This window comes from Pelobates fuscus, chromosome 7 (genome assembly GCF_036172605.1).
Source record: "Pelobates fuscus isolate aPelFus1 chromosome 7, aPelFus1.pri, whole genome shotgun sequence".
Classification (NCBI taxonomy): domain Eukaryota; kingdom Metazoa; phylum Chordata; class Amphibia; order Anura; family Pelobatidae; genus Pelobates; species Pelobates fuscus.
The window spans coordinates 192,835,847-192,862,605 of NC_086323.1; the positions used below are offsets into that span (position 1 = coordinate 192,835,847).

Sequence of the window (26,759 nt, forward strand, 5' to 3'; positions counted from 1 at the left end):
GCCAAACCCCCAATATCGTGTATTTTGGACCCAATGTATAAAGTTTATTATTAAAATCGTTTCAGAATATTTATTTGCGATTTTTCGATAACGCGCGTTCCTTCTGGCACCATAACAACTTCATTGGGCTTGCTAGTTTTGGTGAATGTGTGGAGGCAGCCTGAGGTGAGTGACAGCCAATCAGCCTCACGCTGCGCATGCGCAAGGAGCACGGCCTGTCTGGTTTCTATGGTAACGCTGGTAGTCTTTGTTTTCCCACCACATCACATTTGGCGCCAAATAAGTCACGCGGTATAACACGATTTCCCGCCCATTCTCCGGGCAGAGCTCCATCGCACGGCTCCAGCCAATCAGAGCGCGGGGTGGGCGGGGATTGGCGTGACGCGACTCTGTGTTTGGCGGGAATATTTTGGCGCGCTTTTCCAGTCGCTGCCCGTCAGTCAGTCAGTGAGAGCCGCCATGTCTGGATTCGATGACCCCGGTCTCTTCTACAGCGACAGCTTCGGCGGCGGCGACACCCATCCCGGGGAGGAGGGACACAACAACAAAGCCCAGCTCAAGAAACGCTTCCGGGAATTCCTCCGGCAATACCGCGTGGGAACCGACCGCACCGGCTTCACATTCAAATACCGGTAATGTATAGAGCTGGGGGAGAGAGAGCTGGGGCTGATGGAATCGGGGGGAGAGCTGGGGCTGATGGAATCGGGGGGAGAGAGCTGGGGCTGATGGAATCGGGGGGAGAGCTGGGGCTGATGGAATCGGGGGGAGAGAGCTGGGGCTGATGGAATCGGGGGGAGAGAGCTGGGGCTGATGGAATCGGGGGGAGAGAGAGCTGGGGCTGATGGAATCGGGGGGGGAAGAGAGCTGGGGGTGATGGAATCGGGGGGGGGAGAGAGAGCTGGGGGTGATGGAATCGGGGGGGGAGAGAGAGCTGGGGGTGATGGAATCGGGGGGGGAGAGAGAGCTGGGGGTGATGGAATCGGGGGGGGGGGAGAGAGAGCTGGGGGTGATGGAATCGGGGGGGGGGGAGAGAGAGCTGGGGGTGATGGAATCGGGGGGGGGGAGAGCTGGGGCTGATGGAATCGGGGGGAGAGCTGGGGCTGATGGAATCGGGGGGAGAGCTGGGGCTGATGGAATCGGGGGGAGAGCTGGGGCTGATGGAATCGGGGGGAGAGCTGGGGCTGATGGAATCGGGGGGAGAGAGCTGGGGCTGATGGAATCGGGGGGAGAGCTGGGGCTGATGGAATCGGGGGGAGAGAGCTGGGGCTGATGGAATCGGGGGGGGAGAGAGAGCTGGGGCTGATGGAATCGGGGGGGGGGGAGAGAGAGCTGGGGGTGATGGAATCGGGGGGGGGAGAGAGCTGGGGGTGATGGAATCGGGGGGGGAGAGAGAGCTGGGGGTGATGGAATCGGGGGGGGGAGAGAGAGCTGGGGGTGATGGAATCGGGGGGGGGGGGGAGAGAGAGCTGGGGGTGATGGAATCGGGGGGGGGAGAGCTGGGGCTGATGGAATCGGGGGGAGAGCTGGGGCTGATGGAATCGGGGGGAGAGCTGGGGCTGATGGAATCGGGGGGAGAGCTGGGGCTGATGGAATCGGGGGGAGAGAGCTGGGGCTGATGGAATCGGGGGGAGAGCTGGGGCTGATGGAATCGGGGGGAGAGAGCTGGGGCTGATGGAATCGGGGGGAGAGAGCTGGGGCTGATGGAATCAGGGGGAGAGAGCTGGGGCTGATGGAATCAGGGGGAGAGAGCTGGGGCTGATGGAATCGGGGGGAGAGAGAGCTGGGGCTGATGGAATCGGGGGGGAAGAGAGCTGGGGGTGATGGAATCGGGGGGGGGAGAGAGAGCTGGGGGTGATGGAATCGGGGGGGGAGAGAGAGCTGGGGGTGATGGAATCGGGGGGGGGAGAGAGAGCTGGGGCTGATGGAATCGGGGGGAGAGAGCTGGGGCTGATGGAATCGGGGGGAGAGAGCTGGGGCTGATGGAATCAGGGGGAGAGAGCTGGGGCTGATGGAATCGGGGGGAGAGAGAGCTGGGGCTGATGGAATCGGGGGGGGAAGAGAGCTGGGGGTGATGGAATCGGGGGGGAGGGAGAGCTGGGGGTGATGGAATCGGGGGGGGAGAGAGAGCTGGGGGTGATGGAATCGGGGGGGGGGGAGAGAGAGCTGGGGGTGATGGAATCGGGGGGGGGGAGAGAGAGCTGGGGGTGATGGAATCGGGGGGGGGGAGAGCTGGGGGTGATGGAATCGGGGGGGGGGAGAGCTGGGGCTGATGGAATCGGGGGGAGAGAGCTGGGGCTGATGGAATCGGGGGGAGAGCTGGGGCTGATGGAATCGGGGGGGAGAGAGAGCTGGGGGTGATGGAATCGGGGGGGAGAGAGAGCTGGGGTTGATGGAATCGGGGGGGAGAGAGAGCTGGGGGTGATGGAATCGGGGGGGAGAGAGAGCTGGGGGTGATGGAATCGGGGGGGGAGAGAGAGCTGGGGGTGATGGAATCGGGGGGGGAGAGAGAGCTGGGGGTGATGGAATCGGGGGGGGAGAGAGAGCTGGGGGTGATGGAATCGGGGGGGGAGAGAGAGGGGGGGGGAGAGAGCTGGGGGTGATGGAATCGGGGGGGGAGAGAGAGGGGGGGGGAGAGAGAGCTGGGGGTGATGGAATCGGGGGGGGAGAGAGAGCTGGGGGTGATGGAATCGGGGGGGAGAGAGAGCTGGGGGTGGTGGAATCGGGGGGGAGAGAGAGCTGGGGGTGATGGAATCGGGGGGGGGGGGCAGAGAGTTGGGGGTGAGGGAATTGGGGGAGTGGGAAAGCTGTGTGAGGGAATCTTTGCTATGACACTGTTAATAAATGTTTATTTCCCTTTTATTACCATGTGTTCGGATTGGTCCTATGTGGATTTATTAAAGTATTTTTCCTGTTGCAGAGATGAGCTGAAGCGCCGCTATAACCTGGGAGAATACTGGATCGAGGTGGAGCTGGAGGATCTGGCCAGCTTCGATGAGGAACTGTCAGAGTATCTACACAAACAGCCCACGGAGCATCTGCATCTGGTCTGTTTAACACTGTGCTATATAAATAATAAAATAACTCCCTGCTTATTGTTCCCCTTACAGGAACCAGTGCAGTGATGTTGGGAAATCACTATAGGAACACCATTTGTTATGGGGCATATGTGTGAATGGTGTGTTGGGTTTATTTCTGAGTTAAAGGACCACTATAGTGCCAGGAAAACATACTCGTTTTCCTGGCACTATAGTGCCCTGAGGGTCCCCCCACCCTCAGGGTCCCCCTCCTGCCCGGCTCTGAAAAGGGGTAAAACTTACCTTTTTCCAGCGCTGGGCGGGGAGCTCTCTGCGTTCTCTGCGCTCTCTCCGTTCCGCCCCGTCGGCTGAATGCGCACGCGCGGCAAGAGCTGCGCGCGCATTCAGCCGGTCGCATAGGAAAGCATTTACAATGCTTTCCTATGGACGCTTGCGTGCTCTCACTGTGATTTTCAGTGAGAATCACGCAAGCGCTTCTAGCGGCTGTCAGTGAGACAGCCACTAGAGGATTTGGGGGGGAAGGCTTAACCCATTTATAAACATAGCAGTTTCTCTGAAACTGCTATGTTTATAAAAAAAATGGGTTAACCCTAGTTGGACCTGGCACCCAGACCACTTCATTAAGCTGAAGTGGTCTGGGTGCCTAGAGTGGTCCTTTAAGTTGATTCGCTAAACTCCATATTCTAAGTGAAATGTGGCAAAACCAGATCAGGAAAACTTCATTACCTTCACTATATTAAAGTCAAAGGGAATTGGGGGGGCTTCTTTAGAGACCAGTTGATGTAAAATACAGATTAAGGAACAGCGCACACATGTTAAGTAGTCTTCCAAAAAAAAATTACAACTCTTCACCTATCTTGGCAAACAAGCCCACCGTACCCGAACATTGATGGGTCTTGCACTAATTATAATGTGGGAGGCACACTTAATGCTAAATTAACTAAATGCATTTTATCTGTTGTAAGAACACTTAATCAATGAGATTATTTAAATACATTTTACTTTAGTTCATTTAACACGATACTGGATTACTGTGGAATATTGTTGGGCTTAAAGGGAAAACAATAGTGCTCTCCCACCAGCCACATAAAGAGCCAAAAGTTAATCTCACACCCTATTCCAGGTGTTGGAAACAACGCTCCTACGATGCCATTGGGAGAAGCTAACTCACTGTGCACGCATTACACCTTCCTATTAAAACTTTGCTTCAATGCTTTCCTCTGATGCTGGATGTAAAGTGATGTTCCAGAGTGATAGGGGCAGGCTTAGTACTGCAATGTAAACATTAGTTTCTAAAACACTGCAATTTTGACATTGCAGGACTATGCGGGACAGGTACAATGCACCCAGACAAATTCAATGAGATTAAGCTGCCTGTGTCCCTTTAACATAAATTGCCCATATAGTGGAACTGATTCCCCATATTTTGTTTACTAATATGGTTGATTTTAAGTAACTTTGTAACATTTAAATCTGTCCTTTAATCCGTATTTTACCTTCACATTAGTGAAGCTTGGCTGTTTCCACAGCAGTTTTACCATTTGACACAAGTGAGCTAAAACTTGTAGCAGGGATAAACCCAAGGACAGGCCCATTCTTCTGTCACAGCTCTTTAGCCTGTACATTACTTATACACCACCAACTATTCCCTGTTGTTAAACATATCACACAAAGCTGGAGATGCTGAGCTCATTAGCTTGTTTGCAACAAGTGAAAATCGCATAATAAAACCAGTTGTGGAATAACCCATAGGCTGTGTAGCGAACCTATAAAATGTTAGAGCTTTATGGAATATCTCAAGGTAATAGTCATATGTTGATGCAGCTTTCCTCTGCTTTTACTTGTCAGCAATGATGGAGACTTGTCTTCTCAATAGCAATTTTCAGTTGGACGTGTTAAAACACTGTCCATAGAAGCTTGTCTTCTGAAGGGGCGATAATGTAAAATATTGTGTTCTTTCAGTTGGAAGAAGCAGCCCAAGAAGTTGCCGATGAAGTGACTCGTCCTAGACCTCCTGGTGAAGAGACTGTTCAGGAAATCCAGGTCATGCTACGCTCTGATGCCAACCCTGCCAACATCCGCAGCCTCAAGGTAATGCCCAACTCTTTTTCTTGACGTGTTGTGTTGGAACAAGCAGAACCTACAGGATTAGTCACTAAAGTGAGAATTCAAATGTAAAGTCAAAATAGCTGAACTAGAAAAATTCTCTAAGTCAACTATGCTTTCAGTTCTGCTACTCTTGCCTTACGTCTTATTTTTTTTACTTAAATGAATATACCTGCCAGCTAGCATAACCTGCGGGTGACATTGTACCTTGGTGCACAGCAGCATAAAGCTGTAAAAGCCTGCTTGTATCTCCTTGTGGAAACAAGTCCCCTGAAAATGGTTGCTGTGCAAGAGAATCTCCCCCAACACCCGACCTTTGCATGTGCAGGTTTTTTCTGTTTTGGAAGCTCATGCATCTAAAAAGACTAGAAGTCTAGAAGCATATTCTAAATCCTCTAGTCCAAAGTGTTTCTAGATTGGTAGGTGTTGCCAGAAAATGGCTGTGGATTTGTGATTGTAGGTCTCTTATGATTTGTACTTTAGAACATTATGAACTGGGATGTATATTTTTTTTCTCCAAAACCTTACAAGAATCTTATGAAAATAGAATGAATGTTCATTTTCCTTCACTACTGCTGGTGGCAGACCTCATTCGAAATTTTTTTTTTCCCTCTTTCAGTATTGTTCAACCCTTTAAGGACACATGACATGTGTGACATGTCATGACTCCCTTTTATTCCAGAAGTTTGGTCCTTAAGGGGTTAAACAGTCATTCTCCTATACTTTTTAAATTGATATGCCGGCTGAGGCCAGATGTGCTGTTGGTTGAATTGTCAACTTTTTCTTCTTTGTCTTCCAGTCAGAACAAATGTCTCACCTTGTGAAGATCCCAGGGATTATCATTTCTGCTACTGCTGTGAGAGCAAAAGCCACCAAGATTTCTATCCAGTGTCGAAGCTGTAGAAGTATGATCAGCAATATATCTGTGCGACCTGGTTTAGAGGGCTATGCCATGCCGCGCAAGTGCAATTCGTAAGTTTTTTTTTTTTTGTCTTGTTTGCAATATTTACCAAGCTTTGAGATGTTTCTTGCTGTCAGACGGTGAATGAAATATCTCACTGGATGGCCAATTCATGCTTTAAATAAGGGAGCTGGCTGTCTCTGCTTGCACGGTGTAAGTCAAAGCTATAGAAGGTGATATTATACTCCATAGTCCCGGTGCTCAGACTGAATAAAGATAAACAAGATTGCTACAGAGCTATGGATCTATTACGTAGCCTGCTCCTTTTTTGTAGCATGCTATCTGATTTGGTGAACCGGTAACAGACAAAATAAAGTATTGAAGAGGGCTCTGCTCACACGCTTGTTTACCCTGAAACAATGTTCAGAATTAAACTGTCAATCAAACCTTGCACCATCTGTAGGCTGTGGTTTAGGAGTGATATTGGTATTCTTGCATTATCTTTATTTGCAATTTTATATATCTTAATATTTCCCTTTCTTGTCCACATTTAGTGAGCAGGCCGGGCGCCCCAAGTGTCCGCTAGATCCTTACTTTATCATCCCAGACAGATGTAAGTGTGTGGACTTCCAGACACTGAAACTGCAAGAGTCGCCGGATGCTGTGCCCCATGGGGAGATGCCACGCCATATGCAACTGTACTGTGACAGGTAATACTGCGTGCATGCCTTGCTGTGGCTGGCCACAATAAGCAAATACAAACCTGGGACTTTATTTTACAATGACTTTTAAACCTGTAATCTTGTGTTCACAGAGGTTTGTAATCTGGTTGTTTTGTTCTTGTCATGCAGTTATTGTTTGAGCTCTGCTTCTGTAAATATAGTATTAAATCACCCAAAAGAACATACGTCCCTACCTAATCTACATGTCGTGCTATAGTTTTAATCAGTGTGATCCTTTTCTCTGTCGCCTCCAATTAATCCACTTCCTGTTCTTGTGTTAAATGTTATTGAGCTCACATCTTGCTGAACTAGTATGTTTGGAGACATTTTTAAATGTTTTCTACAGGTACCTTTGTGACAAGGTTGTTCCTGGAAACAGAGTGACTATTGTTGGTATTTACTCAATTCGGAAGAGTGGCAAAACGTCCACCAAAGGAAGAGACCGCGTGGGTGTTGGAATTCGCAGCTCTTATATAAGGGTGGTCGGTATTCAGGTGGATACGGAAGGTACAGGTAAGATGCACAATGACGTTTTAACCTCTCTGAAAGACTTTACTGTTTTAAACAGGTCATGCTTTTATAGGCAAATCCACTGTATTGTAAGCAATTTTCTCCTCTTAGGGAGAAGTGCAGTCGGTGCTGTAACTCCTCAGGAGGAAGAGGAGTTTCGGCGCTTGGCATCAAAGCCTCGGATCTATGAGACCGTTGCCAAGAGCATTGCACCCTCCATATATGGAAGCAGTGATATTAAAAAAGCTATTGCCTGCCTGCTGATTGGTGGCTCCCGTAAGCGGTAAGCTGGGCCTGTTTGTAGCTAATATATATTTGGTCTCGTGTGTGTGTGTAGGTAATCTATATTAATGGGGGTGTGTAGGTAATCTATATTAATGGGGGTGTGTGGGTAATCTATATTAATGGGGGGGTTAGTGTGTGAGGGTAATCTATATTAATGGGGGGGGGGTTAGTGTGTGGGGGTAATCTATATTAATGGGGGGGGGTTAGTGTGTGGGGATAATCTATATTAATGGGGGGGTTAGTGTGTGGGGGTAATCTATATTGTTGCGGGGGGTTAGTGTGTGGGGGTAATCTATATTGTTGCGGGGGGTTAGTGTGTGGGGGTAATCTATATTGTTGCGGGGGGTTAGTGTGTGGGGGTAATCTATATTGTTGCGGGGGGTTAGTGTGTGGGGGTAATCTATATTGTTGCGGGGGGTTAGTGTGTGGGGGTAATCTATATTGTTGCGGGGGGTTAGTGTGTGGGGGTAATCTATATTGTTGCGGGGGGTTAGTGTGTGGGGGTAATCTATATTGTTGCGGGGGGTTAGTGTGTGGGGGTAATCTATATTGTTGCGGGGGGTTAGTGTGTGGGGGTAATCTATATTGTTGCGGGGGGTTAGTGTGTGGGGGTAATCTATATTGTTGCGGGGGGTTAGTGTGTGGGGGTAATCTATATTGTTGCGGGGGGTTAGTGTGTGGGGGTTATCTATATTAATGGGGGGGTGTGTGTGGGGGTTATCTATATTAATGGGGGGGTGTGTGTGGGGGTTATCTATATTAATGGGGGGGTTAGCGTATGGGTAATCTCTATTAATGGGGGGGTTAGTGTGTGGGGGTAATCTATATTAATGGGGGGGTTAGTGTGTGGGGGTAATCTATATTAATGGGGGGGTTAGTGTGTGGGGGTAATCTATATTAATGGGGGGGGTTAGTGTGTGGGGGTAATCTATATTAATGGGGGGGGATAGTGTGTGGGGGTAATCTATATTGTTGCGGGGGGGGTTAGTGTGTGGGGGTAATCTATATTGTTGCGGGGGGTTAGTGTGTGGGGGGTAATCTATATTGTTGCGGGGGGGGGGGGGGGGGTTAGTGTGTGGGGGGAATTTGTCTCCGTATTGAACTCTCAGCCCATGTATTCAATTCCCTGTTTCCGTTCTTTCCCTTGCCATGTGTAAATGAAGGTCCTTTAAAGCTTCCAACAAGGACTTTAATATTATAGTCTAGATGCACTACCTTTTGGTTGAAGGGATTCCTGGTTTGCTGTGGAGTATCTTCCCACTGAGCTGCCAGCCAATCATGGCTCACTTGGCACAGAGGGTCCTTTGCAGTCTGTTTCCAAAATGCCTTTGTGTGTTTAGCTGTGTCTTACTACCAGTGTGTTTGTAAGTGGCGGTGTCTAGTTATATTCAGCCATCAAAGGTCTGCCATTACAGTTCCTATGTGGGAGTTGTGCTGGTCAATTGGCTCTATTCCACTGGCAGGAGCTATGGTCCTGGAACCAAAGGTCATGGTCCTGGAACCAAAGGTCATGGTCCTGGAACCAAAGGTCATGGTCCTGGAACCAAAGGTCATGGTCCTGGAACCAAAGGTCATGGTCCTGGAACCAAAGGTCATGGTCCTGGAACCAAAGGTCATGGTCCTGGAACCAAAGGTCATGGTCCTGGAACCAAAGGTCATGGTCCTGGAACCAAAGGTCATGGTCCTGGAACCAAAGGTCATGGTCCTGGAACCAAAGGTCATGGTCCTGGAACCAAAGGTCATGGTCCTGGAACCAAAGGTCATGGTCCTGGAACCAAAGGTCATGGTCCTGGAACCAAAGGTCATGGTCCTGGAACCAAAGGTCATGGTCCTGGAACCAAAGGTCATGGTCCTGGAACCAAAGGTCATGGTCCTGGAACCAAAGGTCATGGTCCTGGAACCAAAGGTCATGGTCCTGGAACCAAAGGTCATGGTCCTGGAACCAAAGGTCATGGTCCTGGAACCAAAGGTCATGGTCCTGGAACCAAAGGTCATGGTCCTGGAACCAAAGGTCATGGTCCGCCACTTGTCTGCTGTGGGTAAACTTAGCGCTGCCATCATTTTCCATAATCACGAAAGAATCCCTGTATCTCCTGTATCCTTTCAGTGATGGATACTGCTAGAATCATTTTTTAATAGATTGGGACAGTACCACGTGTCTGCAGTTTTAAAATCATGATGTTCATCTTGGAAAAGTGCTTTATTCCCTTATCATGTTTAGTGGCCATTCTCCTTCATTAAAACCCTGATTTATTTATAGATATATTTAAAGCATTTAAGCAGTGATTTCCAACTTTCTATTGCTTCATTTGTTTTTAGGCTTCCTGACGGACTTACACGTAGGGGGGACATCAACCTTTTAATGCTGGGAGATCCCGGCACGGCTAAATCTCAGCTTCTGAAATTTGTAGAGAGATGTTCTCCTATAGGGGTAAGATTGAAGAGTGGTATCGTGTGCAAAAGAAAAATGTTTTAGCACTTAATACAACCTCGGTAAAATGTTATAGCGATTTTAATAACATACCATGGGAAATGTATTTCTATCCTTTATCTATCCTTTATAAAACCATGCTTAACAGGGATATAAAAGGGGTTTCCCTATAGTTTCCATATTAAAACTTACGGCATAATTATAGTATCAGTACTGAGAACACCGCAGACAAGAAAAGGGGTGGAAGTCTCTGTTCCTACAGTCTTGTACAACGAGAAATGCACTTTTTATTAAGCAGTTTTGTTGCGTTTTCCTGGCTGTCACATTTGGGAGTGTTAAAATGGAGGTGTGAAATTGTCTGCACAACCCTCCCGAACTGCTTGCTCAGTGAGCAGTGTGTGACTGGCCAGTTGCACAGTTTGGATGCTAGGCTCCTCAGTGAGCAGTGTGTGACTGGCCAGTTGCACGGTTTGGATGCTAGGCTCCTCAGTGAGCAGTGTGTGACTGGCCAGTTGCACAGTTTGGATGCAGGCTGCTCAGTTAGAAGCCTCTGGGCAATTCTAGTGCAAACCTGGAAGTCTGAACTAAAAGGGGTTCATAGCAGCTGTAAATGTGGTTTGTTTTTAATTTATTTTTTGTGAGCATGAAATATCTACATTAGCTGCAGAGCTAGTAAACATTGATTCAGTAAATCCTTGAACTCTAATTTATTCTCCATATTAGGTTTACACCTCAGGGAAGGGGAGCAGTGCAGCTGGTCTAACTGCATCTGTCATGCGGGATCCGGTAACCCGTAACTTTATTATGGAAGGAGGAGCCATGGTTCTTGCTGATGGAGGTGTGGTCTGCATTGACGAGTTTGATAAGGTAAAGATCTTCTAAATCCAATTTTGTAAGACCATGCCAAGCTTAGCTCAGTTCCATGCTTTTCCCACTCCCACTGTAAGCATGACCTACTGCAGTAACTCCAAGGCTTACCTCTGTAGTTTCCCATCCTTGTGGTTTATTTCCTCTACTCATTTGTAATTTGTAACACAGCTGCTTTATTCATTCCACATCAGCAGGACACCACAATGTAACAATACACTGACAATTTGTCTTTCTAATGCAGTCAATTTGACATCCAGCAGTTCTGCTCAGGCATTGCTGCAAGTATGTTATAATAATCTGATCTCTAGCAAATGTTAGACACTATAGTCACCAAAAAAGTTCAGTTTAATAATGCAGTTTTGGAGTAAAGATCATGCCCCATGCAGTCTCACTGCTCTATTCTGACTTATTGTGACTTACACAGCCTTCCAAAACACTGCATGTAAAGGGTCATCTAATGTTTAAACTTATTGCCCAGTCTGTTTAATTTAGAATTTTGTATCTCCTGCTCTCTGATTAGCTTTCTAGACCCGGCAGGAGCCTCCTGTATGTAATTTAAAAATAAATTCAAAGAGCATGAGACAAAAACTTAAAATAAGTTACATCTGATTGAAAGTGAAGAAATTCTTCCCCCCCATGCAGTCTGTGTCCGTCACAGCCAGGGCTAGGGCTGCATAAACAGAAACAAACGTGACTTAAATCCTAAATGGCAGTGAATTGAGCATTGAGACTAAAGGGGAATGATCAATACACAAGAATGCCTTAATCAGGCTAAGTTGTTTTTGGTGACTATATAGTATCCCTTTAACCTAAAGATAGCTGAAACCACAATCCGTTCCACAAGCGATCCAGTTCTAAATATTTAGATCTCTTGGTGTAAATCGGAGAGAATAGCGACAGAGGTTTTTCTAATCCACATACATCCCATGTGCTTTCTCTTGTATATTTTGAATTTTACTCGTTTTTATTTGCTGATGCTATGCAGTTAGTAATTAGCCCTCTTTTCAGATGCGTGAGGATGACAGAGTTGCTATCCATGAGGCCATGGAACAGCAGACTATCTCAATTGCCAAGGCTGGCATCACCACAACCTTGAATTCACGGTGCTCGGTGCTGGCAGCCGCAAACTCTGTCTTTGGAAGATGGGATGACACAAAAGGAGAGGAGAACATTGACTTCATGCCCACCATCCTCTCACGATTTGATATGATCTTCATAGTGAAGGATGAGCACAATGAACAAAGGGACATGGTGAGGATTGTGTATTTAAGTTTTGGATGGCATCTTCAAATGTTTGGACAGTGCACTAGTCCTAACATGTCTTCTTATTTATCAAAACTCTCTCCTCTGCCCAGACATTGGCCAAGCATGTGATGAATGTACATCTGAGTGCACGGACACAGATGAATGCTGTGGAGGGTGAAATAGAGCTTAGTACTCTGAAGAAATTTATTGCTTATTGTCGAATGTAAGTATTAATTTTTTTAAATGCTAAATACTGCTAACAAGTGTACTTACTGTCCTAGTAATATATACAATAAACAATTTTGGCTAAATCTTCACACACCTGCTTTTGCTATTGATCCAAAACCAGTTTTCAGCATTATCGAAAGTGAACCAGTCAAATTTCTTGGCTTTGAAGTGGCAATGTAACTTCTTTCTTCCAAGCCATAATATATACCCCCCTTCTTGGCTTAAAGTCTCTTGCACCTTTTTCTTGCTCAGCACTCCCGAGGTGTTCCCATTCAGGTGCATTCCAGTTCTAACTATGGAGAATGTAAACCAGTGCAGAAACATCAGCTGTGCATTAAACTCCCCGAATAGAGTCAGAAAGTAGGTTGGCAAAAGAAATGGGGGAGGAGATGGAATGGAGAAAGGCCTGTAACAAAAGAAAATCTCTGCACCAAAATGCTGGACAGAAGTAGTCATTGCTACCACCTTATTACACATGGAGAATCTGATTTAACACCTTAACGACCGATGACTATTCAGGACGTCATCTGAAACTTCCCCTTGAGGACCGATGACGGCCCTGAACCGGCATGATGAAAATCTTTACTTAACCGATTGGCGTTGCTCCCGGTCTGGGGGTCTGCCTGACAGCCCCCCCTGCAAATTAGGACAATGTGACCATGTGATCGCTCTAACAGAGCGGCCACATGGCCTCTGCAGGCAGATTCACAAACGCCTATTGAGGGGCTGCCTGAACTGACAGGCAGTCTCCCTGCTGCTGTAAAATAAAACTGTAAAACAAATCACAGCGATTTTATATTGTCAGTGAAAGTGATGTTTTTGCATTTTTCACACACAAATGGCAATTTCACTGAGTTTTACTGTTTTGAAACACTAATATTTGTGTTCAGTGAAGTCTCCAGAGTATAATCGTACCCCCATGTAGTGTTTTTCAGTTACAGGGTCAAATATAAGTCTTGGAAAAAAAAAAAAGAGAAATTTTACCAGGTTGGTTATGTTGCCTTTTGAGAGCGTTTGGTAGCCCAGGATTGAGAATTACCCCAAGGGAAGAGGGGTTTCCGCCGCCAGAGATGTCTTTCCCCCTAGTATGAGTAGTGCTATAATAATCCCAGCGTTAATAAAGAAGCTATAGCTGTTCCCTACAATCACGAGACAAGGCTCTGTGTTGAGGGTAAAAGTAGGTCTGTTTAATGGCAGACAAAACTGGCCTTGTATGCAAGGGATTTCCGAACACACATCCCATGGGCATTCCCCACTGGACCCGAGCGTGGACTGTGACAAAGTACACAACCTAATTACTAACTCTCAGGTCCAGGACACACATTTTAATAACTCCTCAAAATACAGATAAGATACCCCCTCAAGTCCTATATACCCATATAGTCTGGGTCTGAGCACCCACCATATCCTTAAGGCACTCAGATCCCATAAATGCAGCCAAAACGCCAGCGGGGTATAGTTTAGACCGACCGCACAAGAGGAGCCTGCCCAAAAGAAGGGCAGGCTATTTCAGTTGCTGTCAGTTCTCAATACTTTTGTGACTTTTGCCTGCCCAAGAGTTCCGTGAATTTAGGGCAAGCGGTTGGTCTCCTTCGTGAGTATGAAACACTAAAACTAACGAATAAACTGTTTGTGCGTACCATTGTCTTGTAACCTGGATTCGGGACTTTGATCCCACCGAACGCAGCTATATTCGAACGGATTTTACTGAACGCAACTGGAGGTGGAAGTCCCAGCGGTTTTCTCACTGTGTTTATAGACTGGACATACCCCATATTGAATACCCTGGGTTGCCTACTTTAAAAAAAATATAAAAAAAAAATACATGTGGGGTGTGATTCAGAGATTTGACAGCTAAGTGTTACAATGTCACGTGATACAATTTAAATATGTATATTTTGAAACGGCAATGTCCTACTTGTACTTATAGCTCTATAACTTGCAAAAAAGCATGTAAACACTGGGTGTTTTTAAACTCCACACAAAATGTTGAATCTATTTAGCAGTTTTTCTTTTTCATTGGCTTTTATAGAGCAGTAAAAGATTTTTCAAGCAAAAATCAAACTCTTTTTTTTTAACCATACTTTCATTTTTTTTTTAAATTTTGACACTATTGGGTAGTATTTGTTTATTGAAATGTACTGTTTAGTTTTTAAGTTTTGAGTAGGACAAATGGATATCGCAATTGCCAGCACATTTTTTTGGGGGGTTTAGAAAGTAGAGAAGTCCTTAGTTTGGGACTCTAATGCAGGATTGTCATATATAATTTTTTTTTTTGCGGTGCAAGGAGTCACAACAGGTTACATGTGGTGCCCCAACGGCAGTCCTCACACTGAATCACTACAGTTTCAACAAAGGGGTATTCAGAATAACGTGCACATTTTTTAAGTATATTGAGAGTGCTCATGTTTGGTTCATGATATGAGCATGTGGTGTGTAACAGGCTTAATTAACTATGCTAAAAGAATGGAAGAATGAGACAGCGCTTACTTAACTTATAGGCAGCAACCTTAAAAGGAATCCCTCAAACCCTTTAGAATAAGACAAGTAAAAACAATAAAAAAGGCTGCGCCACAATCAGTAATAAAAAGTCCAAATATTTTATCCTTACAGATGGTCTTTGGTGATGAGGTCTTCTACTATTGTAGAGGATCCGCTTTATATGAAAGATAAAAAGCGAGAAGGACAACCAATGGTGCAGTATGTAAAATTCAAATGTAGACGTAAAAGAGTAATAATATAAAACTCACATTTACCAGAGCTAATAACCAGCTCTGGGGTGAAGCGCATACAGCGGTTTAATCCCCGCTTGTAGGATATAAATGGATTCCTCTCCGTCACTAGTGTCCAATTCTCGGATAAAAAGAGGCAACCAATAGAGCACACCGTATGGTAATGTTGATAAAAGAATGTACTTACAAGACAAGAGCAGACCAACTGCTCTGTGATGACGGCTTGGGTGGATTTATCCCCACCTAAGGATTTCTTTAGGTACAGGAAACTTCCAAAGATGTATTTCAAAGGTTTTACATAAAACCAATAAAAGGTGAATAAGATAATACTAAAAAGCCAGGGTAAAAAAAGGTTGTGTCTATAAAAAAGATAATTGGCACAATAAAATGAACAAAAATACTTTAATATATATATATAAAAGAACACAATATTAGATATCCATAACGCGTTTCGTCAAAAATACTTTTTCAAATTGATTGTTATTCCATTTGAAAGTCTTTTTGACGAAACGCGTTATGGATATTTAATATTGTGTTCTTTTTATCCGAGAATTGGACACTAGTGACGGAGAGGAATCCATTTATATCCTACAAGCGGGGATTAAACCGCTGTATGCGCTTCACCCCAGAGCTGGTTATTAGCGCTGGTAAATGTGAGTTTCATATTGCTCTTTTACGTCTACATTTGAATTTTACATACTGCACCATTGGTTGTCCTTCTCTCTTTTTATCTTTCATATAAAGCGGATCCTCTACAATAGTAGAAGACCTCATCACCAAAGACCATCTGTAAGGATAAAATATTTGGACTTTTTCCTTTTAACTGGACTTTTTATTACTGATTGTGGCGCAGCCTTTTTTATTGTTTTTACTTTAACTATGCGTTTGTGCCATCAGAGCAAGGTGTTTGAGTCAGTGTAATGCTGCTTATTCTATGTATCTAGTGCTACTGTAAGATGCCAACTTGTTGTGTAGTGTTGGTGATGGGAGCTGGTGTATGGTGTGGCAATACGTTACATAGAGTCCCAGTAGGTAGAAGATCAAGCATATTTTTTAGCATTTTAGTCCCACTGTGTAGCTCCATCGCTAGACTGCAGCTGCATCCCCCATCCAGACGTGTCATCCGACTCCTGTGCGCTGCTGGGTGTGGGAGCGTTCAGAGATGTTCAGCTGTGCAGCCCCTTGTGGACGTGGTGCTTCCTCGGCCCTGGATCAATGCGAGGGCTGGTACCTTCAGGCCACGAGCCTGGGGTCCTTCCAGGTCCAGGGTCTTTCCCGTCGAGCGGCTGCGTTGGGCCTTGCATGTGTCAGGCGTGAGTTTCTGTGTGCTTCCTACGGCCCTCCGCTTGTGTGGCCGGTACCTGCGGGTGAGTCCCCTCATTATCCTCTGTCCAGGCAGGCGTTTCATGCGGGTTAGAGGTTTGGATCTTTTTTGCGCCCATTAGAGGTTTCCCAGTCCCCTTGGTGCTGCTGGTTTGTGCTGTAGGTGGGTCAGGGAGAGGTTTGGCTGCGGCTGGTCGTGCCAGAAGCTTAGCCCAGAACTTCTCAAAGAGCACGTCCAGGGAGTCTCTAGTGTTTAGATTGGGTTCGGGTGATGCAGGTTGCTGCTGCTTGCCATGATTATGGTCGTCGCTTGTGGCCGCCATCTTAGAGGCCTGTCCCTCCGGTCCGTCGGCTTTAGCTGTCAGCTTCAATAGCAGGTTGGAGACCGGTCCAGTTCTTTGTGGCGGGTACTGGGATAACCTCTCTTGGCACTTGGTTAGTGCCTGCTTGTGGCTGGCGGTGTTGAGCGGGAAGCGGCAGTCTTCCCAGCCCGTTCGTTCTCATAGGCCTCAGCCTTCCGCCTTGGATCCCGGGCATTCTGGGTGACGTGTTGGGTATCTGCAGGTGCGTACTGGGTTCCCCGATTAGTGTAATCTTGTTTTGTGAGGTTTCCAGGGTTGCACCCCCCCATTTCAGTTGGTTTTGTTGCCGTTTGGCGCAAGCTCAAGCAGAGCACGTCTTGCAGGTCAGGCCCATTCGTTGTTTTTTTTTTATTTTTTTAAAGTAAATTATGGCATGATACAAAAAATGGTATGTAAAGAAAACACCTGTCCTAAAAAAAAAAAAAAAAATATATGTATATGTATATATATACACACACACACACACACACACACACACACACACACACACACACACACACACACACACACACACACACACACACACACATACACACACATATACACACACACACACATATACACACATATACACACACACACACATATACACACATATACACACACACACACATATACACACACACACACATATACACACACACACACACACACACTGTATGGGAACAGTAAATGAGAGAGAGGAAAATTACAGCTAAACACAAGTGTTAAACAGCTCTGGTCCTTAACCCCTTCAGGACAGTCAATAGTGCACGTTCTGATCAAAACGTAAACAAAAACTGGAATTTGCGCTACATGTCTGTTCAACCGTAGTTCCCCTCTTTCAAATTATATGCACCCACACTTATTATATATCATTTTGTTCAGGAGAAACAGGGCTTTAATTTATCATTAACTATTCATATATGGAACATAATTTATTATGAATAAAATAAAAAAATGTGAGAAAATAAGATTTATTTTTTTAAATTTGTATTTTCGTCTAAAATTTTAGCTGTGAATGTCATAACACTGTTTTAATGCAACAAAATGCCCATATTTGTAATCAGCGATGTCTCACGAGTACAACAGTACCCCCCATTAACAGGTTTTATGGTGTTTTGGAAAGTTACAGGGTCAAATATAGAAAGTTCCATTTTCAAATTGAAATTTGCCCGATTAGTAATGTTACCTTTGAGAGCGTATGGCAGCCCAGGAATGAGAATTACCCCCATAATGGCATACCATTTGCAAAAGTAGACAAGCCAAGGTATTGAAAGTGGGGTATGTTTAGTCCTTTTTAGTAGCCACTTAGTCACAAACACTGGCCAAAGTTAGCGTTCATATTTGTTTTTGTGTGAAAAAAGCAAAAAACGAATATTTGGCCAGTGTTTATGACTAAGTGCCAGAAGAACTTCCGCGCTTCTCACTGTAATTTTCACAGTGAGAAGACGCCAGCGTCCATAGGACTGGCTGAATGCGCGCATTCAGCAAAACGAGTGTTTTCTGGCACTATAGTGGTCCGTTAACGTACAAAATGGCCTAAACAGTCCAGTCCTGTAGGGGTTAAAGTAGTAATGTATTGTATTATTTAACCACTTAAGGACACATGACGTGTGACATGTCATGATTCCCTTTTATTCCAGAAGCTTGGTCCTTAAGGGGTTAGAGATGACAATGCTATTTTTTGTCAATTTTACTAGAATAAGTATTTTAAGCTAGCATGAATTAAAGAAGTATTTCACAAACATGGCTATTTTCTAATTGTGTGCATTTGCAAAGAGTTCCGGTAATCTGTATTTTGTGGTGGTGTCATGGCTGTTTCTTCTTACACTTACATTGTATGCGTTCTGTCTCTAGGAAATGTGGCCCGAGACTCTCAGCGGAGTCGGCAGAGAAACTAAAAAACCGCTATGTTCTTATGCGTAATGGAGCCCGTGAACACGAGCGCGAGAGTGAGAAGAGATCCAGCATACCAATTACTGTCCGGTAAGGACTCATAACGAGGACTGTTTCTTTGACTAAAATGTATGAACACGTCAACAGCCGTCAAGGTCTACTTAGAAAGGATTTAAAGGGACGCTAGTCATCAAAACAAACCGCTTAATGAAGCGCTTTTGGTGTATAGGTCATGCCTCTGCATTATCACTGCTCAATTTACTGTTTAAGCAGCCCTAGTCACACAGCCTGCTTGAAAACAAAATGGTTTAATTTACAATCAGTTATGACTTTAAAAGCTTTTATCTCCTGCTCTGTAAATTGGATGTTAATTACACACAGGAGGCTCCCAGCGTTTCTAGCAAGCTACTAACAAAGATGGTGATACATTATACATTAACCCCTTAAGGACTGGACTGTTTTTGCGATGTACATTTGCGACCAAGCCTTTTTTTTTTTAACACTTTTGTGGTGTTTGTGTTTAACTGTAATTTTCGACTCTCATTTACTGTTCCTATACAAATTATATATATATAATTTTTCAGGACAAAAAAGGCTTTCTTTACATACAATACAATAAAATGGGTGCACAATGTGGGGGTGATTAGGGACTGATGCTCAAACACCTAAAAAGTGGTATCTCCTACACCACTTAAAAATACATAGCATACATACATAAAAAGGTGGAGCTCAATGCAGCAAATATTCTGAAAAACAAGATAATGCAGCAAAATAGTGTAACACAGTACATGTAAAATTTTGGTTTAAAAATATATAATGGTGTCACTCACAAGCCTGGAGTCATACCGTCATATGACTCCGGTGGTATATGCCTCTGGACCATTCAAGGTTGTCCAAACCCCTTCTGTGTGAGGTGTTTTCCTTTAAAGTGCTGTAGTTCTTCTTTCCAGTGCTTTGGGTTCTTTCTTTCACTTTGTTTGCCGGTTTAAAATAATGGATACACCAGGTCCAGGGTAGTGAATCCAATAAAGTGCTTTATTACTTTAAAATCAAAGAGTATAAAATAAATAAATGAATCTGTGCCAGATAAGTACCTGGATAGACTAAATAGTCAAATGTCCAATGTCCAAAACGCGTTTCGCCTTGTTAAAAGGCTTCCTCAGTTGGTTGTTTCTTTACATACCATTTTATAAATATTTTTATTTATATTTATATTCATGTAATTTAATTAAAAAAAATAAAAATATGCGGGGCGGGGCCGGACCGCCGAGCTGGACGGTCGCAAGCCTGAACAGCTCCGGCAATTCAACAAAATGTACTCTCTAAAATCATGCCTCACCACCTAAATTCAGACCGCCAGAACAGATACCCAGAGCTGAGAGACTGCAGGACCCGGGGAGAGGCTGGCTCACCGAGCTTCAGTCCCCCGGGGGAGAAAAACACATTGCCCCAACCGGGGCCTTCTCCTGCGGTGAGTGGGGTGGACGGCCGCTGCCCCACTATCCAGCGCCGCAGAACCCAGCCACGGGCACAGACCGGCACGGATCCGGCTCCGTTCCCCCCCCCTCTGGGCCGGGGGGGGTGATCCCGGTCCTCACCCTGTGGCCCTGACCACGACACTGCAACTGAGGCCGGGGAGCCCGACTGCCACACCTAAAATGGCGGGTGCCATGTGCGTGGACGGTAACCTGAAGACCCCAGCCAGACGCAAATGCACAACAAACGGGCAACAAGTTACACTGAGCCCTGTCACCTCGCTACATGGAAACGCAACTAACTCCTGGCTTACCCGGCTCACACACCCAGGATCTGGATCCGGTCTCCACGGCAGCCTTCCTGGGCCTTGAGCCCCTAGAGGACGTTCCTCGAACCGCAGCCCCAAGCCCACGCACACTCCATCAGCCAGGCAGCCCGTTACCGGCCAGAAGTGGAACCGGAACCGAGGGCACAGGCGGCCGCTCAAGCAGAGCCCAGGGCTGGCGGAGTGGAACACACCGGACCAGACTCCCCCCTCAAGCTTCTGATCACAACAACATCGGGCTGGAGGCGGGTGAGTCACAAGATTGAAGGACTCAGCAAGCCCTGCTACATAACCTGCCCAGCAGCACGATGCAGGGAAACCTGAGAGACATCGTGGTTTCTGAGGTGAGAACACAGTGGAGCCCAGCACATGGCAATCCTGCTCACAGATTACCACACAGTCTGATCTAGGAACGACCCCACACAGAACCAACACAGAAGTTCCACCTGTAGCCTGCTGATACACACTCACACAAGCATGCTTTCATCGCTTCTACTAGGGACTGTCCTCCCATGGCTTGCTCTCTGTCAGCTACACGCCCAGCTGGACACTCAATACACAGCTAGCACAGAGAGGTGCAGGGGTTAGGAAACTACAACTCACGAGCAATGACAGGATACAGAGCGGTGACCCAGCAGACAATTAATCCTGAATGCCTTTATTTTCCATGTCCTGCTGTCACTCCTCTTGTAGATCATGCTGTCTCTCCCTGGTATAAGTCCAGATTCTTTGCATCGCCATTCTTCACTTATCAGATTAACGCTCTATAAACCTTCCTGTGTTATCTCTGTTTCAAATGCTAAACATAGGCTTATCAGTCAGACAACAGCTGAATGACCTCACAGAATACCATTTCAGAGAGTATTAACTGTTGGTTAACTATGTCTTCACCCTACTGTATACTAAGCTCCAAAAAAAAAGTGCTGTTAATAATTGCCATGAAACTGTTAAATATGTATTGTTTCAGCGACTTGTACTTGCTGTCGTGGCAATACAAGTGTGTATGTTAAATCTAAGCACTGCAAAAATAAAGATTAAAAAAAAAAAAAAATAAAAATAAAAATAAAAATATGATGAAAAATTGATAAACTTTTACTTGAAAAATCTTTTACTCATCTACAAAAGCGAATTAAAAAAAACTGCTAAATAGATTCAAAATTTTGTCCTGAGTTTTAAAATACCCAGTGTTTACATGCTTTTTTTTGTTTTTTGTGCAAGTTATAGGGGGCTGTAGGTACAAGTAGGATGTTGCGGTTTCAAAACATACATTTTTTTTCAAATTTATAAATAGTGACATTGTAACACTATCTGCCATAAATCTCTGAATAACACCCCACATGTACATATTATTTTTAAAGTAGACAACCCAGGGTATTCAATATGGGGTATGTCCAGTCTTTTTTAGCAGCCACCTAGTTGCAAACATTGTCCAAAGTTAGCGTTCATATTTGTTTGTGAAAAAAGTAAACTAAATTAAATGCTAATTTTGGCCAGTGTTTGTGACTAAGTGGCTACTAAAAAAGACTGGACATACCCCATTTGCAATACCTTGGGTTGTCGTCTTTTGCAAATGCTACCATAAGCTCTCAAAGGCAACGTAACCAACCTGGCCATTTTCAATGTAAAAATATTTGACCCTGTAACTTTCAAAAACACTATAAAATCTGTACATGGGAACAGTTATACTCTGGAGACTTTGCTGAACACAAATATTGGTGTTTCAAAACAGGAAAACGTATCACAACAATTATATCAGTAAAACTGCTGTTTGTGTGTGAAAAATGCGAAAAAAGTCACTTTCACTGACAATATCATCGCTGTGATGTTTTACTGTTTTGAATCACTAATATTTGTGTTCAGCGAAGTCTCCAGAGTAAAACGGTACCCCCCATGAACAGGTTTTAGGGTGTCATAGAAAGTCACAGGGTAAAATACAGTGCTAGCAAATTAAATTCTCTGGACTTAAAGCCTGAGATGGCAGGCCGGTCCCTCAAATTGCAATTAATAAAATTACTTAATTATGTAAAAATATTACATAAATATGCATGTGGAATTTAGATATATATACATATTTATATATTTGAAGTCTACTTGTTTATTTATATAATTATTTGTGTAATTTTGTAGGACATATGTATATTTCGTATTTTTACTTATTTAAATATACATAGATATATACAATTTCATTCTAAGTGTATTTTTGATATAAATATATATTGATATCAAAATATAGTTAGAATAAAATTTCATATAGATATATAATTTTTTAAAATATTTTTTCATTTAATTTACTTCATTGTATTATTATATATACACAATATATAGTTATTATATATAATATACGTGTGTAATTTAATTATACGTGTATTTTTACATTATATGTATATATTATAAAAATACACTTGGTATGACATTATATATGTGTGTGTGTGTATATATATGTATTTTTTTTTTATTTTACACTAGCAGGGAGACTGCCTGTCAGCACACGCAGTCCCCCTGCAGGCAGACACATGGACACCTATTGTGACCATGTGATCGCTCTGAGCGATCACATGGCCCCAGGGGTCCCAATCCGCCATGGGGAGACTGTCTGGGCTGCAGGCAGTCTCCCCACACCGCTAGCGCCACCGGGGGAACGACGGCGATCGGGTAAGTACATTGAACCGTCTTAGGTCATTAAGGGGTTAAACGGTTTGCAATAAAGGAAGTGTAGACATTAGAGGACTATATACAGGGAGTGTTTAGGTAGGCTGTGTAAGTCACATGCAGGGAGGTGGGACTAGGGCTGCTTAAATGGTTATCTTCCAAATGGCAGAGAATTGAGCTGTGAAACTGCAGAGGCATGATCTATATACCAAAACTGCTTCATTAAGCTAAATTTGTATAAGTGACTAGTGTACCTTTAACATTTCATTGGCTGTTACGATCGTAAGCCAATATGAAATGTTGTTTGTATGTTAATCTTGGAAGGATATATGAACACCTCATTCTTTATCTAGCAGGGCTGTGTTATTGTTCAGGTATCTACAGATTCCCTAAAAGTGTGTGCTTGTATTTCCCGCATACAGGAACACATTTTGTATCTCATGGATCTGTAATATACATGGTAGGATATATTTTGCATAAATAACGTGGACCTCACAATAATTTTTATTTTTTTTATATAATTCAATGGGCTAGGCCGTGGTGTTTAAAGTTTAAAAAGGGATACTGCCATAACTTAACGGTAACATATTTACCCAAACTTTTCACTTCCACAACTTTCACCATCATTTTATTGCCAGTCAGTCATAGCTAACCAAGACCGCCTTTTTATATACAACTACCGTACCCGTCCTCAGATTATATGGTGGTGAATGTCTTTACCGGGTTATGTTAACTGTGTATAACTGACAGAATGTGTGGTCTGACTGTTTGGAAAGCAAATGTCTTGTTAGGCTTTGCTTTTAACATCTTAATGGTGATCTTTTCAGACAACTTGAAGCCGTTGTGAGAATTGCAGAGTCTCTCAGTAAGATGAAATTACAGCCATTTGCCACAGAGACTGATGTTGACGAGGCGCTTCGTCTTTTCCAGGTGTCCACTCTGGATGCTGCCACGTCTGGAAGCTTGTCTGGTAAGGAGTCCATCAGAATATAGTTTTGTGTTAATTAAACGTGGACATGTACACTGAGCTATTTTCTGTTCTAGGCGTGGAAGGATTCACTACCCAAGAGGACCAGGAGATGCTATCGCGCGTTGAAAAGCAGCTGAAAAGAAGATTTGCAATTGGTTCACAAGTGTCTGAGCACAGCATCATCCAGGACTTCCTAAAACAGGTGAGGGCGTTTGTGGGATTTTATTTTTATTTTTCATTGGGTTCCTTCACATTAAATACACTGCCTTTGCCACTGACTATTTGTGCGTTTATCTCTCAGCATTAGTTCAGTTACCCCCTTCAGAACAAATGGTGTGCCATGAGCGAAATGGCTACCTTTTAGGAGGGTGGCCATATCCAAACAATGACATGCTGTGATCTTAGGGTAAATTCTACACTAATGGCTCTGGTGCCATCAGTTTCTGCCACTTCACCAATTTAGCACAATAATGGTCTTTGACAAATGTTTAAAGTGTTACCTTCTTGCTTGACGCCGGTCCGCAAGGAATTTCTCCTATTTTTGCCGGGCCCCAAGTGTTAAAAGGTTGAAGACCCACTGCTTTAGAGCACATTTTAGAACTTTCTGTTCATCCTATTCTTATCCCTCTTCTCTATGCAGGTAGAACTGATATTTATTGCTTTAAAGGGACAATATAGTCACCTGAACAACTTTAGCTTAATGAAGCAGTTTTGGTGTATAGAACATGCCCCTGTGGCCTCAGTGCTCAATCCTCTGCCATTTAGGAGTTAAATCCCTTTGTTTATTAACCCTAGTCACACCTCCCTGCATGTGACTTGCACAGCCTTCCATAAACATTTCCTGTAAAGAGAGCCCTATTTAGGCTTTCTTTATTGCAAGTTCTGTATAATTAAGATTTTCTTATCCCCTGCTATGTTAATAGCTTGCTAGACCCTGCAAGAGCCTCCTGTATGTGATTAAAGTTCAATTTAGAGATTGAGATACAATTATTTAAGGTAAATTACATCTGTTTGAAAGTGAAACCAGTTTTGTTTTTTTCATGCAGGCTCTGTCAGTCATAGCCAGGGGAGGTGTGGCTAGGGCAGCATAAACAGAAACAAAGTGACTTAACTCCTAAATGACAGTGAATTGAGCAGTGAAATTGCAGGGGAATGATCTATACACTAAAACTGCTTTATTTAGCTAAAGTAATTTAGGTGACTAGTGTTCCTTTAAGGTTGCACTTACAGTGAGAGCCATCTGATTATTTTGGTCTCCTTAATTCAACTTGCATGAGTCAAACCGAGAACCATGGGTAATCAAACCATGGTGTTGGGAAACAAAACCTATCCAATCTGAGTTTGGGTAAACGGGGGTCCTTTTGTGTTTATCATTTCTAAGCATTTGAGAAGAGCACAGGTGACTGCCTGCATTACTAGTTCTGTCAGTTTGTGTGTAGGTGCAAATTCTGTAGACGTTTCAGAAATGACAGATTTCATGTTTCTTTGCAGAAATACCCTGAGCATGCAATCCACAAAGTTCTGCATTTGATGATGAGGCGTGGCGAAATACAGCATCGTCTGCAGCGTAAAGTTCTCTACCGGATCAAATAGTCCCATGTTCACCACGGGGAGCCAAGAAACCACCAGCTAAGAACTTGGGAGGCTGCTTGGATGTAAAAGGACATGAGCTTCTGCTTTTTCATACAGAACAAGCTTTTTTCACATTGTCTTCAAATGCCTTACATCACACTGTAATCTGCAGGATCCAGACTTACTGCCTAATGTTTATTAAATTTTATTGTTAGAAATATATTTAATATTGTTATACAATTTTATTTTTCCAGCATTGAAACAGTTGGGGTAAATTTAGTGTGTGAGCATTCTGTTAGTTGTAGATTCACTGTAGAAAACAAATTGCTAAACTCCCAGGACCCATTGCTGTGCCATAAAAGCCCTGCTTGTGGAATCATCCCAGCACTGCTATATAAGGTTTGGGGGTCTTCATTCACTTCCTGGTTGTGAAAATTCAGGTGCTGTTAAAGGGGTACACTCCAGGCACCGACACACACACACACACACACACCAGAGACAAGTCACCTGCTATTGCGAGGCTTATTACAATTTAACTCTGTAATATCTACATACAAAAGTCACATTACTTTGTGATTTATAGGTGTGGGGCTTTGTGGTGCACTACTTTGCACATTATGCTGATTTTGCATCAATGTGTCTGCATTTACCAGTCTGTCTGTAAGTAACTGTGAGTGTGCCAACAGGCAAGTTAAGTGGTGACATTGGTAAAGGAGTCACCAAATCATGTTTTTATATATTCACTTTACAAGAATTAATTATCTGGTATGTTCATGACTTGTCTGCCACTCTCTAAAAAAAAAAAAAAACAAAAAAAAAAACACAACACACCTTTAAGAGTAAAATACATGTTTTGCAAATATAAAATAAGAGTATTAAGCACTGATGTTGGCTTTAGCTCTGGATGGACTTAATCCTACGTTCACTTTCTGGTCTTAAAAGTTCTCACTGCCACAATTGAATTCTGGACATTCACAGAAGTGAATCCCAAGACGCCTGACTATGTCTCATTCTTTTACTTATTACTTTAGGATACCTGAATTATCTGTACAGTTTATGTAATGGGGTCAAAGGAACACTCCACTGCCAAAATAAAAATTTTTTTGTAAATAAAAACTTGCAAGACAGGTACTCTGAAC

General features: G+C 43.9%; 1 protein-coding gene across 1 annotated transcript; it reads left to right on the forward strand.

The window, feature by feature from the left end:
* The first annotated feature begins 377 nt into the window (after positions 1 to 377).
* On the forward strand, positions 378 to 25,842 carry MCM5 (minichromosome maintenance complex component 5). The gene is made up of 15 exons (XM_063426999.1): positions 378 to 632; positions 2,918 to 3,044; positions 4,998 to 5,126; positions 5,941 to 6,113; positions 6,597 to 6,752; positions 7,111 to 7,277; positions 7,386 to 7,557; positions 9,879 to 9,990; positions 10,714 to 10,857; positions 11,869 to 12,111; positions 12,216 to 12,328; positions 18,590 to 18,718; positions 23,906 to 24,048; positions 24,123 to 24,250; positions 25,540 to 25,842. Exons 1-15 carry the CDS (start codon positions 460 to 462, stop codon positions 25,639 to 25,641), a joined length of 2,211 nt encoding a protein of 736 aa, XP_063283069.1. The 5' UTR covers positions 378 to 459; the 3' UTR covers positions 25,642 to 25,842.
* Positions 25,843 to 26,759: the final 917 nt, after the last annotated feature.

Excerpts from the sequence above, each read along its gene's own strand:
- MCM5 (XM_063426999.1), top strand. The coding sequence starts at position 460 with ATGTCTGGATTCGATGACCCCGGTCTCTTCTACAGCGACAGCTTCGGC. Across the intron at positions 5,127-5,940 it reads CCAACATCCGCAGCCTCAAG|TCAGAACAAATGTCTCACCT; the intron begins GTAATGCCCAAC and ends TTTGTCTTCCAG. Across the intron at positions 12,329-18,589 it reads TTTATTGCTTATTGTCGAAT|GAAATGTGGCCCGAGACTCT; the intron begins GTAAGTATTAAT and ends TTCTGTCTCTAG.